This window comes from Eutrigla gurnardus, assembly GCF_963514095.1.
Source record: "Eutrigla gurnardus genome assembly, chromosome: 12".
Taxonomy (NCBI): domain Eukaryota; kingdom Metazoa; phylum Chordata; class Actinopteri; order Perciformes; family Triglidae; genus Eutrigla; species Eutrigla gurnardus.
In genome coordinates, this window is record NC_139926.1 from 17,266,688 (window position 1) to 17,282,809 (window position 16,122).

At 44.5% G+C, this 16,122-nt stretch overlaps 1 protein-coding gene across 3 annotated transcripts in view; it reads right to left on the bottom strand.

Annotated features, from left to right (window-relative positions):
* The window catches only part of fmnl2a (formin-like 2a), a 43,497-nt gene that overhangs the window by 9,707 nt on the left and 17,668 nt on the right, over nt 1-16,122 (bottom strand). For all 3 annotated transcript variants that reach the window (XM_084022781.1, XM_084022779.1, XM_084022780.1), the window contains exons 3-13: nt 15,872-15,952; nt 11,348-11,424; nt 8,262-8,345; nt 7,325-7,480; nt 4,493-4,601; nt 4,202-4,278; nt 3,109-3,202; nt 2,064-2,138; nt 956-1,066; nt 453-602; nt 61-162 (exon numbers count right to left, since the gene is read on the bottom strand). In XM_084022781.1, coding sequence (XP_083878907.1) covers nt 61-162; nt 453-602; nt 956-1,066; nt 2,064-2,138; nt 3,109-3,202; nt 4,202-4,278; nt 4,493-4,601; nt 7,325-7,480; nt 8,262-8,345; nt 11,348-11,424; nt 15,872-15,952 — 1,116 coding nt within the window. The remainder of the gene's footprint in view (nt 1-60; nt 163-452; nt 603-955; nt 1,067-2,063; nt 2,139-3,108; nt 3,203-4,201; nt 4,279-4,492; nt 4,602-7,324; nt 7,481-8,261; nt 8,346-11,347; nt 11,425-15,871; nt 15,953-16,122) is intronic.

A 16,122-nucleotide genomic window follows, 5' to 3' on the forward strand; every position in this document is an offset into this window, starting at 1 on the left:
ATATTTCTGCAATGAGCCTGTTAACTCAACAACCAGCTGGAGGAAATGTTTGAGCCTGACCCTGATCGATTCAAGGTCCTTGTTCCTTTGCATCAGCTGCTTCTCCAGCTCCACTATCTTGAACATGGCCTCGTTCTCCGTGTCCTGCAGCTTCTCTGTAATCTGGGAGAACAATAGCCGGGAGGAAAAGGGCAACAGTGACATGAAGTCATTGCGACGGTTACATCCAGCTCAATACGACAACGAAGTAATCCAGTGGGGCACTGATGTCAAGTATTTATAATATGTTTTTCTCTGGATTAAAACAGATGATCAAGACTTATTAATGTAACAAAAAGTGTGTGTCCAAATATCCCCCCCACATGACATCCCATGCTGACATCTTGGACATTAACATGTCGCCGTTTGAGGCGGTTTTCAGAGAGTGAAATCAGAAGGATGAGGGATCTCACATGCGACATGTTCTCCTCCAGCTCCTCCACGCGCTCCAAGGCGGCGTTTTTCGTCTCGGCATCCTCCAGCAGGGCTCCCACGTCAAACACGTTATCCAAATAGGCCTGGATCTGAACCTGCAGCTTATCACTCTCTGTATGCTTCAGCTTCTAGAGAGAACGCACACACAAAAAAAAAAAGATACTGTGATGATAAGAGTGAGGCGGTGAGGGAGCGAGGGGGGAGGAGACATTTACTTTTACAGTTCACTGCATGAGACGGCCCAGACCCCGAGGCCAGCATTGATCTCACCTGTGAGGCAAGGCAGGAGACGAGGATTTACAGAAGTGACAGATTTTTTTCCTCTAGTAATGGAAATGTCATTATGGACTGGTTTTCTCTCTGCGCTTGCCGTCTCAGGGGTGCTGTAATGACAACCCGTGCTCCGGATTGAGCTGTATATTAAGGAGCGGGAGATTCGGGCCTGTCTGTGAATTCGTCCTGCAGCGTTAAATCTACTCACATCTAAGTAGTCGTCCAGACACAGCTTGGTGAAGTCGTACTGTAGGTGAACTCTGAAGTTCATGTCCTCCACTGAGTGCACAACTATGTTGATGAACTGCATGCAGGCCACCTGGGGAACAGAAATAGAAGGAATGCAGTCAGTGAATACGGATTCTCGGTATATTTTAAAACCCTGCGTCTGATGCCAGCTGGCAACGCACGGTAAAAATGTGTTACTAGACACATTTACAGGTTTGGTGATCAGCCTGATAATTCTGTAAAATGGTGTTATGCTCATAATGATATCTAATTCCTTTTAATATGGCTTCCGCTGAAATTGTGTGCATAAATCCTCATTACTGTGCTTGCTTGGCTGGCAGAGGAGCTTATGTGGCAGATTAAGGATCTGCAAAAAAAAACCTCATTTACAACATTACAGCCAGTTCAACTCCATCCACTCCTTATGGGAGCCTGTGTAAACAGACCATGTGGGACCTCCACACAGTGTCTAATGCACACACTTCTTCTCAGCCCAACACAACCAAGGGACTGTGAGACCTTGTGACACGAGTCCTATTGAAGTCCTATTCAAACACACACACACACACACGCATGCAGCGTTTGCCTCACATCAATGAATACACTTAAATGGACACACACACACACACACACACACACACACACACACACACACACACACACACACACACACACACACACACACACACACACACACACACACACACACACACAGGATAAAATAACATCTAAGTTGGCACTTTCTTCACAGTGTCTTTATCCTCATGTGACAGCCCATTTAGCACTAGTCAGCCTGGAAATGACAGACTTGGCAAGGGTTCCTCGCTGAGGGCCACTCCAGTTTGATGTATCGCACCCCACATGGGTCATTTGGGCTTTGATGGGAAACATCAGAGGAGCCACACAAAGACGGACATAGACTTCTAAACAGCTGACAACGATGCTAGTAGCTAAGCTAAATACTGCCTCTAAAAGGCTGGATGGGAAAGAGACGTCATCCGTGACAATTTCCATCATCGTGTGTGTGTGTGTGTGTGTGTGTGTGTGTGTGTGTGTGTGTGTGTGTGTGTGTGTGTGTGTGCACATACCATGAAGTCGATGTTGTTGTCCTCATTCTTGAAATACTCCATTAGCCTCTCAAACCGCTGCGTCTCCGCACACACCTGCAAAACAAACCACATCTCTCTTATCGTATTTCAGAAATACGGATTTCAGATTTAACCAGCACATGTTGCTGGTACCACAAGCCAATCCACATAATCCACATACACTGTTGTTTTATTGGCATGCCTATCTGAACTAGGATTTGGGAGACGGTAAAGGACAGAGACAGGGAGAAAGAAAAGAGAGCGGGATGCTCTGCAGTTCATAGGGTTCATCTGGAGGGCAATGAAGGAGACTGAGCCTGATGAAGAATTGAGAAGGCAGGGTGTGAGGAAGAAGACGGGTGCATATCCAAAAACCTTGGAATAATATTTCAACTCTTGCAGCCCTTCCACAGTCTGTCAAAGTCCCTTAAACTAGGTCTAATGACGCTTTTTAAGTGGAAGGAAAACCAAAATCTGCCTTTACAACACTACAAAAAAGATAAGAAAATGTGAGTAGGTCCTCAAATGCCTCACGACACTAACCTTCGTCTCATTAGAGGAGCTACATTCTTCCTAAGCCTCCCACTAATGCCAATGCCACTGAGAGCAACACTCAATATTTCATTCAGAGGTGTAAATATTGCATTAACTGCAGTCGGCTCATTTTTTGGGGGCCATACAGGATGCTAGAAAATGGGGCTGCCGTTAGCGCCCACTCCATCATAAACCTCCCACTCTTTCCTCCAGCAGCCAGCGATACCTCATCATGACAGGGTCATGCAAGGCTGTCTGTTGAAATGTTTCCCCCTCAATACAAGTTAACACACTTGGAACCATTTTCTCCGGAGCGTGACGTGTGATGCGTCTAAACCGGTGTCTGTATTCTGTCGACGTAGAGCTCATTTCTAGAAGCTATCCCGAGGAATCTGCCGGGGGGGGGAGCATTCCTCCAGGGCCGAGTCATTGTTTGAAATTGCACAGTTTGAAATTTAATGACATATTCGTCTCCTCAGACCCCACTTCCCCCTCTCCGTGCAGCTCGTACCTCCTTAAAGTTGTCGAACGCGGAGAGAATAATTTCGTGGCCTCCTCTCACGAGACAAACTGCCGCCAGGAGCTCCAAGACCAGAGCTTTAGTTCTGTGAAACGGGGAGAAAATAAAAAGGCAGGGATGGTGAGTGAATGGAAAGTGTGCACAAACCTGCACTTAAACACGGTGAAATCAAAGAAGAAGAGCCTGGCAACACTGAAGCCTCTGTGTGAAACGGATCTACATGGTGTTTATTACAACTAATGTGTTTTTAAGTTCATACATACAAAAACCACAACTTTAACGGACTTAAAGGAACTTGGAAAAAAAACTTTTTTCAAAAGAGCCCAACGTTTTCATCTCATCCACTGGCTTAAATGACGGGTATAAAAAAATGAATACTTCAGGCACAGTCTGCGTGTGTGTGTGTACGCGTCCAGTCTGGAGCTCATTCATGCAGGATTTCTCTGCCTGGATGAGACGATATGTGACGGGTGATGTGGAGTGGTTTCACATCCACTTCTGAGGAAATCCACCCCCCCCACCACACACACACACACACACACACACACACACACACACACACACACACACACACACACACACACACACACACACACACACACACACACACACACACACACACACACACACACACACACACACACACACACACACACACACACACACACACACACACACACACACACACACACACACACACACACACACACACACACACACACACACACACACACACACACACACACACACACACACACACACGGAGTGAGTCCTTCTGGTTGCTGTCTCAGTGAGCAGCTGCCAGTGTGGCGGGGGTGCCAGCGGTGCCCTGACCCATCTGTCTGGATGAATGTACCCCCGAGCCACAAAGACACTCACTCTGGATCAGGCCGTGCAGGTGCACTGAGGCTAATGTTGGACTCTGAATGTTCCATTATGGGTTTCGGGTCCTCGCTGGTATCATATCTGGATTTGTTGAACACCACATTCATTTCTTTTGAATTGAGCCTTTAATATCTTGGGCCTTCAAGTTAAACATTTTGGATAAAGACTAAAAACCTGAAAGAGTTTTGTTTTAACTTACCTTGGGTTTTTATTGTTGAGGCTTAGTGCAATTTCATTCACAGCGTGTGGGTGTGACATGACCATGTTGAAGCCGTACTGGGAGATGGAAAACAAGCCAGAGGGAGAAGGACACAAGACAAACAAGCTAATTAACGGAAGAGAAGATGAGCCCCTGCATAAGTAAGAGGTGCATTCCTCTGCATATTGAATGAAACACGGCGAACTAGCGGTGGAACAAATTGAATTTGGCTTCAGTTAGATAACTTGTGCTTTGGTCCAGAGGGACATGCGGTGTGGACGGAGGGCTGACCTGGTAGTTCATGATGGCACGCAGGCACATGATGCAGACGTGGACGTCGTCTTTCTTGCAGACCAGTCGAGAGTTTTTCAGAGTTCTCCTGCTCGGCAGTGTGTTGCAGCTGAAAACAATGATGGAAAAGACAAAAACAATCCCGTTATGATCAGAAACTTTTACTGAAACAAGCAATCTATGAGCGTTTGAACACGGGGCACAAGGCCTGGAGAAATAAGAAAACAGATGCTATTTGTGACCGAGCCTCCATCACACACAACCTCCTTCACACAGGGAGGCTGTTAAACTGCCTACCTTACATTAACACACACACAAAAGACATAATCTACAGCCTCGCCAGGGGCCAACGGGATTCCCCTCTTTCAATTGTTTTAATTTTATGTCCTTCACAAAAGATATCGCTTACAGCTAACACAATAGAAGCCAGTCATTTGCATGCAGCACAGTGATTGTGCAGCCTAACGTGGACAAAAAAACAAGGCCTTCTTCTCCTGGTGCAGCTCTCACAATGAAAAGAGAACTGCTGGAGCAGCAGTATTACTGAATAATATGCATAGCCAGGCAGCGAAAAAGGGTTTATTTTCAGACTTTTGTCACAAGGTTCAATTACCGGCCTGATTTCTGGGGAGAAATGTATCTTCAGACTACTGATAGACACACCAAATCATGTCAGCTCCCATATCTGAAGGCGTGACTACTCTGTGAGTCACAGCGTGTGTGTGTGTGTCTGAGAAACGCTACACATTTCATGGACGAGCCACCAGATTTAAGGCTGTAAAGGCTGTAAAGCTTTAAATCAAGCCTTGAAAAATGATGCATGAGTTTGTGTATCTTTGTAATTGCGATCATTCTACGTGCAGGATGTCGGTGTCGGACGTGTACGGATGCAGTCTATTTAGGTGACGCGGCAGCAAACGTCTTAAAAGGAGCTCTTCCAGGTTTCCTCTCCTGTTTAATCAACATCCAGCAAGGCGTGGCACAATCAGGAGGAAATGAGTAACAATATTTCTTAATCTCAAACCAGGGTCACGATGAATGATTACACCGACAAAATGTAATACTGTGACCTGCTTTGACTTGTCTGGAATGACTCAACTTCTAGAACACAACACACCAAGTCAAATATGACTCCAAGGCGTCCAATCCTGAAGGAAGAAGAGAGGTGAGGGTGCTGTCAACAGATTTTTTTCTCCATCAAGCAGGAGAAAGTTCTGAGCCCTCCAGTTTTTAACGTTTCGGCTACAAAACATGAATAAAAAACAAAAAAAACTGCCCATTTTCTCAAAACGGCACAACCACAAACAACACATAATAACACCACAGAACAACATGAAACAGCTATAACTATAACATACATGTCCACACAGCTAGGTATTTCTAGCTAACTCCATACCGTGTTATTTGGGAGCACTTTGGACAGCTCAGTGTGCTCGGCGTCCTTAAAAGATGGCAGTTTGAAGAAAACATGTACAATCTTAATTTGACGACCGGTTGCTTGTTATTGACTTTACATCATTCTAATCTAAAGAGTGAGGAACATAATAAAGGGACTGATATTCTGTATAATGGACATTCAATCTTATTTTTTTAAACACTGAAGCAAATGTATCAGAAAACAGATGATGTATCCAAAATACAGAAGCTGATTCGGGGGCTACCTAAAGAAAAAGCCCTCGCTTTTGCAGAGCTTTTGTAGAAACTAGGCTAACGTCTGCACAGAATGGCATTTAGGGAGCCACACAAGCAGCACACAGGCACAGAGACAAGAACAATGAGTGCAGAAAAACCCATTTGCTCCGAGGGAAGGAGAATTCAGTCTCGAGCACAGGAGGGGAGGCTGGCAATACAAATAATTCACATCCCCGACACAGACAGCGGGACAAATAAACTGGGCAGCGCTAGCAGGGAGGTATAAAGTACAACGAGGCAGGGGGATTTCGTGCGTGTGTGTGTGTGTGTGGGTCTGGGGAGGGAGCGGGGATGCAGGGGTACAGCAGCAGAAAGCTCGCTGTGAGCCAGCAAAAAGAGAGACCCGAGACCTGCCTGCTGTCGAAGACTGGCAGACAGAGGAGCAGATGACTATGGAGGAACACCGGGACAGAACAGAAGAGAAGACATTCTGACCTGTTACACTATTTTAAGTACTTTTGGAGACAATAGGCAACAGAAAAAACAACCAAATCATGCAAGGATCTTAAAGAAGCATGTGCCTCCGTGAATCAATAGGGCTCTTTGTGTACAAGGAGTTCAAGTTTCCCTCTTCTAACTAAAGGATTAGAGGTCACAGAAGTCAGGGCGAACGCTGTACCTAAACATCAATGGAATGACAGGGCGGATTAGAGAATAATGCACAAACTGAATGGGATTTGTGCTTCGGAGCATATATCAGCATGGTCTTATGAATGAGCTGCTGTGAAATCCTCTGTGCACGGGGTTTGGAGTTAAAATAGCCCGTCTGGTGTTCAGAAAAACAAAACCAATTTGGTCCATGAAAGATTTCATTTTGCCGCTTCGTCTGTCACATGAAAAACAGCTGTCAATCATGTGTCATAATCAGGTGTAAAAACCAGCCGGAGTTCAGTCCTAAAAATGCCCAAACATTTTCTTTTCCCTCCTGCTGCAGAAATGTATTTTAAGTCATTTCAGGTCCAACAGACCTCATGACTACGGAAAAAGGGGCTGCTGAGGCATCATATGAAAAGTGTGACTTCTTAAAATAATCACAATAAAACCACAACGCTCCAGCTGAACACTACGAACCCTGAGAGTGTTACAAACACACACGGGTGACGGTGAGTCTTCTCCACCGTCGATGAGTGTGCATCGTACCGTATCGTGGAATGTCGGCCGGAACGCGTGAGGCCGTTCCCAGTGATGGAAGACGGCAGGGTGCCGCCTCCATGCAGGTCTTCTATCGAGCGGCTCCAGGGCTTAGACTTATCCATAGCAGCCTCTGGGTTGTTTTCCACACTGTCTCCATCATACCTGTCGCCACCAACACAGAAAATACAACAATCAAAATAAAAAAACAACAATTCAAACAAATTAATTCAAACAAACAAAGCATTTTTCAATGAGACACCAAAACGTCCAGTATGGTGAGATAATGCTGCAGCCGGCAGACGCTTAACGGGCTGTGATATAATTGCTCGGGGCAATTCCACACAGTCAATGTACATCCAATAATAACTTGTTTTTGATTACATATTGGTCATGCACTAGTGTTTATAAGTGTGTCATTTCAGGTTTTTGGTTTAGACGTGATAGGAAAGTGAAATGTCTCGTGTTTTGTTGTACTTGGCTGAAACCGTGGAAAGAGCTGGTAGTTACAGCATACCTGTTATGATCTATTTCGGTTCTCAGACGGGTCATTCCCTTGACTTTTATACCGGCGTGGTGGTAACGAGGGCGAACACGTTTTTATGGCGAGCCATTCATAATGTGGACAGACCATAATAACTTATGGTGAAGTGGGGAGGGGGATTTAAAGACTTAATGCGTGGCTCTTTGGCTCTGAACAAACACCTTGTGACTGACTAATAATCACACCATCAATCTATGAATAGAAGCCTATAGTTGGTATAATACACAGTGCCAATGTGTCAGCAATGGGCCCCGGGGTGACTCAGCGTCTCTGACAGCCAGGCGGCAGCAGCGACGGTGGTGGAGATGCATCAGCGGCTGTGCAGAATAGCAGCATTGTGTCGCTTGTCACTTCTGCATAGAGACTATGGCAATACAGAGAGAAGAGCTGGTAGTGACTTACGTGACGGCATACTGTGCAAAAGAAAGGTACTCCACCAGCACGTCCAGACCTTTGTTCTCTTCATTTAAGAATTCTCTCACCCACCTGAAGGGAGACGGAAACAAGTTCAACTCAACAAGGGTTTATCAGGACAAAAACTCATGTTCAAATCATTTGGATGGAGCATATTTGCAAATATATTTGATTAGTAGTTGGAAGTAAAACCACCTTTTTATAATATTGGGAGTTTTTTTATTTTGAATTGTTTCCAACAAAAACTCAGATCCTGTGGGATAATCAAAGCTAAAATAACAACTCGTCTACGAGCCTGGCACACAACAATTCAAAAATGCTTTAATGGAGAAACTTATCTAAAGAAACACCAGATGATTCATATTTCATTTGTCACACTCAACACGCCCCAACGTATTTCATTGTTTCCAGATTATTTGTATGTAATGTTTTAAATCAACTATGCTCTTTGCACGTCAACAACAATGATCAATCTTTAATGTTGTTTTTAATGTTTATTTTTGTCTCAAATCACAACGATAAAAAATGCATACAAACATAAACTGCATACAAGTCATAGAAGTCTAGATATCTGGGGAAACAGTTGCACTTACAATAACATTAAGTGCCTATTTGTATGGTGTATAATACATAATAAACACCTGGCTCTGACCATACCTGACCTTGGTATACAGGATTCTGATTATACACCCTCCCTCCCTTGATTCCTCCCTCCCTTTGCCAAGAAGAATTGTTATGACCTGTTTGACAGATTCAGAGCTTCCTGGCTCAAAGCAGCAAACATATTCCTCATGCATCCATCCATCCACACACACACACACACACACACACACACACACACACACACACACACACACACACACACACACACACACACACACACACACACACACACACACACACACACACACACACACACACACACACACACACACACACACACACACACACACACACACACACACACACACACACACACACACACACACACACAGAATCGAATTATCGTGTTTCCTCTGTATGTTTTCCTACAACACCGTTTCTAACTGTGATGTAGACAAAGCCCCCAGATTGATCAAAAGCCCATCTCACCTTCCTTACAAGTGGGCCACCCATTCGCCATGCATTCATTTTTTATTCTGCAAAGAAAACCCCAGCTTTTTAACGGGGGAAAGCTCCCGCACCCTTTGGTATGTGCGGCTCTTCCTCCATATTTATAAGCAATGTGAGCAAAAATCACACAACATCTTTATTTAATTGCTTTTTTTTTTTTTTTTTTACTGGAGCCCCGACAGCTTCGACAGGCCTGATTGCTCAGTGATTAGAGAAATTTGCAGGGCATAAACATAATGACATGCAGGCGGGCTTATGAGTGGTACTGTGCTGATGAAGATGTGAGGTTAAACTGCTTTAAAAATCCTCTAGCTGCTTCTTTATGAGCTCCCCTACGGTGTGACTACGTGGGAGCGAGGGAGGCTAACGAGAACGGCCAGTAAAGCGGAGCCTGGTGGGGCCCGTCGTGTTTCAAAAAGGGCTTGTTGGGCCACATGGTAATCATTACCAGAGGACACTAACTAACAATCCTCCCATTCACCACATGTTGTTGACCGCTGAGCAACATGTGAGGAGCAGGCAGGCAGGGAGCCGGGGTTATCATCAGCAGTGCTCATACGGGGACAATCTACCCATTATACACAGCCTACATGACGGATATACATTTCTCTGTTCCACCCTGAAAAGAAGCCACGACTATTCACTGTCTGAGTGGGTGACATCTTGCTCCCTTGCTCTCCCCCCCCTCCCCCCTGTACTATCTCAATCTCTCGCCCTGTCCCTCTGCCATTATGCTAATGCATGTCTAATCTAGATTAAGTGGATTATTTATGTAATCTAGTTTACCAACATACGGTCTGTAAAAGGAATTAATCAATGTAAATGATATATCCACTGATTTGCCAGACTCACAGGATGTCTGTATCACTATGATGAGATTTTCTTTAGATATTACATTTATAAAACCGACAAAAAATATATATAATATATTTATAATATATAATTATTTTTTTTATTAAAACATTTTTTTCTTAAAATATTTATAATATATTCATAATTTAGCCAAAATTGTTGCTGCTTACTGGGTAGTTGCGCCCCTGTGTAGGAGTGAGAGACAGTGTTGTCATGGAAACACAAGTTGATTTGTGAGTTAGTGAAGTACAATAAATGTATGCAATATTGTACTTGGGAGGGAGGGAAAGGGGGAAACGGAGGGATTATGAGATTTTAGATTACGTAAAATAAAGATTAATCCTTTAAAGTTTAGCATCAGATTTAACAATTATGTTAAAAAAATGTGTAATTAAAGGGCATTGCACAACAAATTCTAAATCACAATGGACAGGGGGAAATATTGTCTTTTGAGTACTGCCATTCTTTATTTGACCAATTTATAAAATGAAATAATTTAGCTGTATCCTGTATGTGTTTAAATGAGAGCCCTGGATCCTCCAGATCCTATTAGAGGCACTGAGTCCTCCATCACATCTTTAGATATCATGCTCCCTAATTAAAGAGACAGACCCACATGATCTATAGCCAGACAGATTGAGATATTGATCTCTCCTTGACGATGACTACAACAGTGAATCAATATCAACTGCAGCAGGCCGAGGCTTGTTATCCTCACAAATAGCTGGAATTACGCACAAATACTCCCGTGATTTTTACGTGTTGTGTGATCTCTTTATTAACGCCTACAATAAGGCCTCTTTTCAAGATGAGAAACACCGATGTATCACATAGCAGAGCGAAGAAAATTGTATTTTCCTTCCAGAGGGCTGTTCTTGTGTCAACCGCCTTAAACAATCAATCGATTCATCTTTTCCCCCGTCGCCACATGGCTTTCTGTGTAATATTAGGCCGGGGCTCTGGGAAGAACTGGGGGGGGATGGTGGTTCGTGTCAACGTCTGCGTCTCCGGGTGTCTGGAATGTCAGACTTTTCACCCCGAATCTAAAACAACCAGGTCCGGGGACATTCAACACTACACAAGCTTCACACAGTCCTGCAGTGACTCACCCGATATGATTGGTCCGCAACGATATTTCGAGTTCTCTCAGGACTTGGGTGGACTCCTGAACTCGCCGTCTGAATTTCTGAGGAAGGAAAGAAGGGGGTGGGGGTGGTGGGGGGGGTTAATATTTCATCATACCACAAGAACTGTAAATCATCAAGTGGTAGCCCAGCGATGTTTTGGCTGGAGAAAACTTTTTCTGACTGAAAGGTCAGACGCAACCACAGTGACATTCAAACGTGAAAGCGGGCGAGCCAATGCGCGGATTACAAAATAAAGAGTTGGGATTGGAGCTGTTCGCATGAGCTTTATAAATTGCCCTTTTACTTTCCAGTAACCATTCAGCAGCCCCGACAGAGAAGGCGAGCTCAGCTGACTCACTGGAAACTGTGAATATGGAGTACTTCCTGTTATCTTGTTTGCTCACATTGTTTTCTTCTTTTTATACGGCAGTAATCCCTCCTGATAGCGCTGTGATAAAATCCAGTAAGCCAATTGGTTACCTCACAAGCCCTACCAGCAAACCCAGCGGCCACACAAACATTCTCTGTCCTGTTACTGTGGCTACCGCTGCAAGAGAGTGTGTGTGTGTGTGTGTGTGTGTGTGTGTGTGTGTGTGTGTGTGTGTGTGTGTGTGTGTGTGTGTGTGTGTGTGTGTGTGTGTGTGTGTGTGTGTGAGCAACCTGCATGAAGGCATGAGCTGCAATGAAACAGAAGACAATGTGAGCGGGTTTCTTCTTTGATTCCAGCCGATAATATAAGGTGATTTGCAAGACCAAACAAACGGACGGGCCCTCGGGTTTGTTACACAACAGCAGCAAGAAGACAAGCAAAGTAAATGGTCGGTGGTGATCAAACAAGAGAGGGAACTTCCTGATGACGGGCAGTGAAACCGTTTTATCAGACAGGAGAGAAGTGCTGATTTTATGGGAAAATCAACACTAAAGAGAACTTATTTAAGATTAAAATATTTAACCATTCCATTCAAACATCACAGATCCCCAAGGCCAAAGCAAAAAAATTTAAATTTTAAATCATCATGACTAATGCTGAAACGATTAGTTGGGTAATCAATAAGTTAATCAACTGAAATTGAATCTCCAACGATAATACTATCCCAAAAATCCCTAGTCTCAGCTCACATGTGAATGATTTTCTCCGTTTAATAAAATTATAAATTGAATATGTCAAAACAAGATACTTGGACTTGGACTGGAATGGACATTTTCAGTTTTTGGACATTTAATAGACCAAGAAATTAAGCTGGAAATTACTTGTAATAGAAGCTCTCATCATGGCCTCCCTGTGAAACTTTCTAGACCAATATTAAAATACATTGTTGTACTTTTTTTCTAGTTAAAATAAGAGAAGAAGAGAGGAGAGGTCTGAGTGTGGACCCAGGGTTGAAGGGCCTGGTCCCGTTCCATGATGCTTGTATCGGGGAGGAAACGGGGCTCGGCCCTGTGTTAACCTATTATTAACATCCACAGAGAAGAGAGCTGTTCCCATAGCTAAGGTCTCTCTCTCTCTCGTCTGCAGTGACTTTGGGCTTGGGCGGTGTGTGTTTGGCACACGAGGAGATGAGAAACAGAGTGTTTTTATTAGGGAGGAGCCCTTTGTGTGTTTGTGTGGAAAGCAGAGCATATTTAGGGGTACTGCGCAGGCTCCCAGAGGCACTCCCCCCCCCTCTCCGTCTCCCACCAAACGCCCTACACTCCACACTTTTAAGTACTACCAGCTGCAACACAGAGAGAGCAGAAAGAGAGAGAGGAGCCGACAGTGGGGGGAAGAGGGTGAAGACGGCATGAAGGGGAAGGAGAAGAAGAGGAGGAGACAGGGAGGGAGCAGTGAAAGGGGAAAGTGAAAGCTGAGAGACGGCACTAAGAGTGTGGACGGTGGGGGAGAAAAAGGAGAGATTTTTGGGGAGTGCGAGCTCAGGAGGGGTCATCCTGGAAACAAATCAATGGCTGATACATTCTTGGGGACTAGTTGGACTGGAGCTCTTCCTCCTTGGCTGCTTATTGGCTGGGAGCTGCCCAGAGGAATGCACCGGAGCCTGCCTATGGAAAGCAGAGGCAATGACCTCCAGCTCTCTCACAGCGGCACAAAGTGGCAATTGTTTTGAGTTTGAAGAAAAGGGGGATGGAGCAGGAATGTAGAAAGAAGCCCATAACTCTCTTTTCCTCCGTGCTCTCTCTCGTGCTTCTTTTCTGTCTCTCGTTCTCCGTCCATCTCCATCTCACCCATCTTCCCTCTCTCCCGTATTTTCCATCCTCACTTTACTCTCACATGCAATTCCTGTTGCCATGCCTGCGTCGAGTCTCTGAACGAGGCAATTAATAGGTAGGGGCAGTAAATCAATACAGGATGATTTTCCTCGACCCATGACACTAAAAGTTAAAAAACCGTGGAGACAAATAAAGAAAAAGAGGCTTGGGCATGTCTCTCAAAGAGTGGTTAAATGTAGTCGAAACAACCAGTTTGTCACGCAGCCACAGATGGGTTCAATTAAAGAAAGAGGGTGGATGTGATTTAGATCCGCTCAGACAAACAAACATTAGTCAATGCTGTGGAGTCTGAAGTCCTTCAGCCATGAATATATTAAGTGTAAAGGAACAGCTGATACTTGGAAAATTGGCTTTTTTCCAAAACCGTTAGTTGAGAAGACTGATGCCACTCTCCTGTCTGTGTGGTACATATGGGACTACAATCAGGAGGAGGATAGCTTAGCTTAGCATAAGGGTGAAAAATATCCACTAGCACCTCTAAAGCTAATACAACGTGTGCGTCAGCATGCTAATCAGTTAACTTTAGAGCAGCTATGAGGATTTCCTTTGGATAGGATCCCCATTTCAAGTTTTTATGCTAAGCTAACAGCCTCCTTGCTGCAGCTACGTATTGAACAGACATGACCTGGGACTGGTGTCAAGCATCTTACCCTCTGGAGGGGAACAAAAGTGAATGAACATGTGTCAAATTATTCTTTTAACATGGGTTTGATTCTTCCAATGATCGCATCCAAACACTCCCAACCAGACACAAACAAACTGATATACACAGCACACCCACCCGAAATCTGGAAAAGTGTCCTGTACCACATACTGACGAACATCCAGCTTCTCCCATGCCTTGCTCAAAAGCACTTCAGTACAGAAGCAGGGAAGTGGAATGCTTTTAAAGCAGCCATCAACAAGCCTGCTTCTCTAACCTTTACACACGATCACCGCCCCAGCAGAAAGTCTGCCTCGGTCAGCTCTAGCTTCCTGCTTTTATCAGATCTTCTGTGTGTGTGTCATTTCTCATCCATCCGGCATCTGAACCACGGGAGTGTAGCCGTCTAAGTGGGAGACCAGTGGTTTCCATCCTTTTTAACCGGATATTTACCACCAATACGCTTATCAGATGAACTCAAGTAGCCCTTCGTCAACAGTACACAGTTGAACGGTCAGTGTGTGGATTGGTTTGGTCAGATTTGCATGTCTGCTGCTAACTATTTCAACCATTCACCCATTGCTTTAAAAAGTTATCTTTCATTTCTAGACGTTATCGGTTTACCCGTCACTTTTAGTTTCAACTTCTCTGCTGTGCTATGATTTAGACTATTGCAGTAAAGCATCTCCTCAATCATTTCACCCCTGCCAACTTAGATAACTAATGCCAAATCAATAATGCACCTCTGAACCATGTCACACATTTTTGTACCAAACCAAGCAGGGGAAATGGAATTCAATCACTCTGCGTTTGCATATGTGCTGTGATTTGTAGTCCTTTCTGTGTCTATCTGTGTGCCACCGTCATTCTCATTACAGGTCTGTTCACTCTGTCACTCTTGCTGGCTCATTGATGGAACATCTTAACTCCAGTCAGTGCAAATTGAATCATTCAGCAATTTGTTGTTATTCTGGCAGAGTCTCCTGGTTAATTTGTTTATCACAGAGATCGGTCTCCCAGCACTTCCCCCACACCTCTCTCAGGCCAAAAAGACTTCATTTTGGCAACGCCTGAGAGCTGGCTAGCCTCGCCGCACGGAGCCCCTCCCCTTAGTCCCTTCCAAGCAGCCGGGGAAACAGATGACATAAGACCATATTTATCATGTAGCTAATCCACTTCTGATATCTCCTGTTAGCTCCTGCCATGCTGCAAGTCAACGTCAACACAGTAACTAGCCAACTAAATACATCTCTCTGCCTTCTTGCTTTTCCCCGTTGATCTTCCTCTTCCATAGAGGTCGGAGCCTGCTGTCAGCAACAGCACCACAAGGGATTGGTACGGATTCAGTGTCTTGCTTAAAGACATCTCAGCTGGGCAGGGTTTTTCAGAAAGCTGGGCGTTCCACATAAACAACAGTCTCCCTTCTCTCCAAGTCACACGTTTGACTGTTAACTAAACGTTCCCAAGCTGTCTGCTCCAGGAGCCATGTGTGCAATCTTCCCCCAGCTGTGGGGACATCCTGGACAAGAGATAGCGGGTCATAGGGGAAGGAAAAGCTGCTGCAGTGGAACAGGATGGCATGTTCCAGGGGCGCTCACCTTTCTTGTGACTGCTGGGTCGAGATAACTCCTCAGCTTTTGGAGGTACGTGTGAGGCGGGTTTTTCACTTGGAATCGCTCCTGTCAAACAAAAAGGAAAACAAAAGAGTGAGATGAGCAAAAGGAAAGGAAAACAAGAGAAGACAGAGAGAGAGAGGGGGTCAAACATTTGGAGAAAAAAAGCACAGGAGTTACACTTGCAGTAATATTATGAATGTAACTTTAATTTCAGTTTTTTAAGATATTTTGTC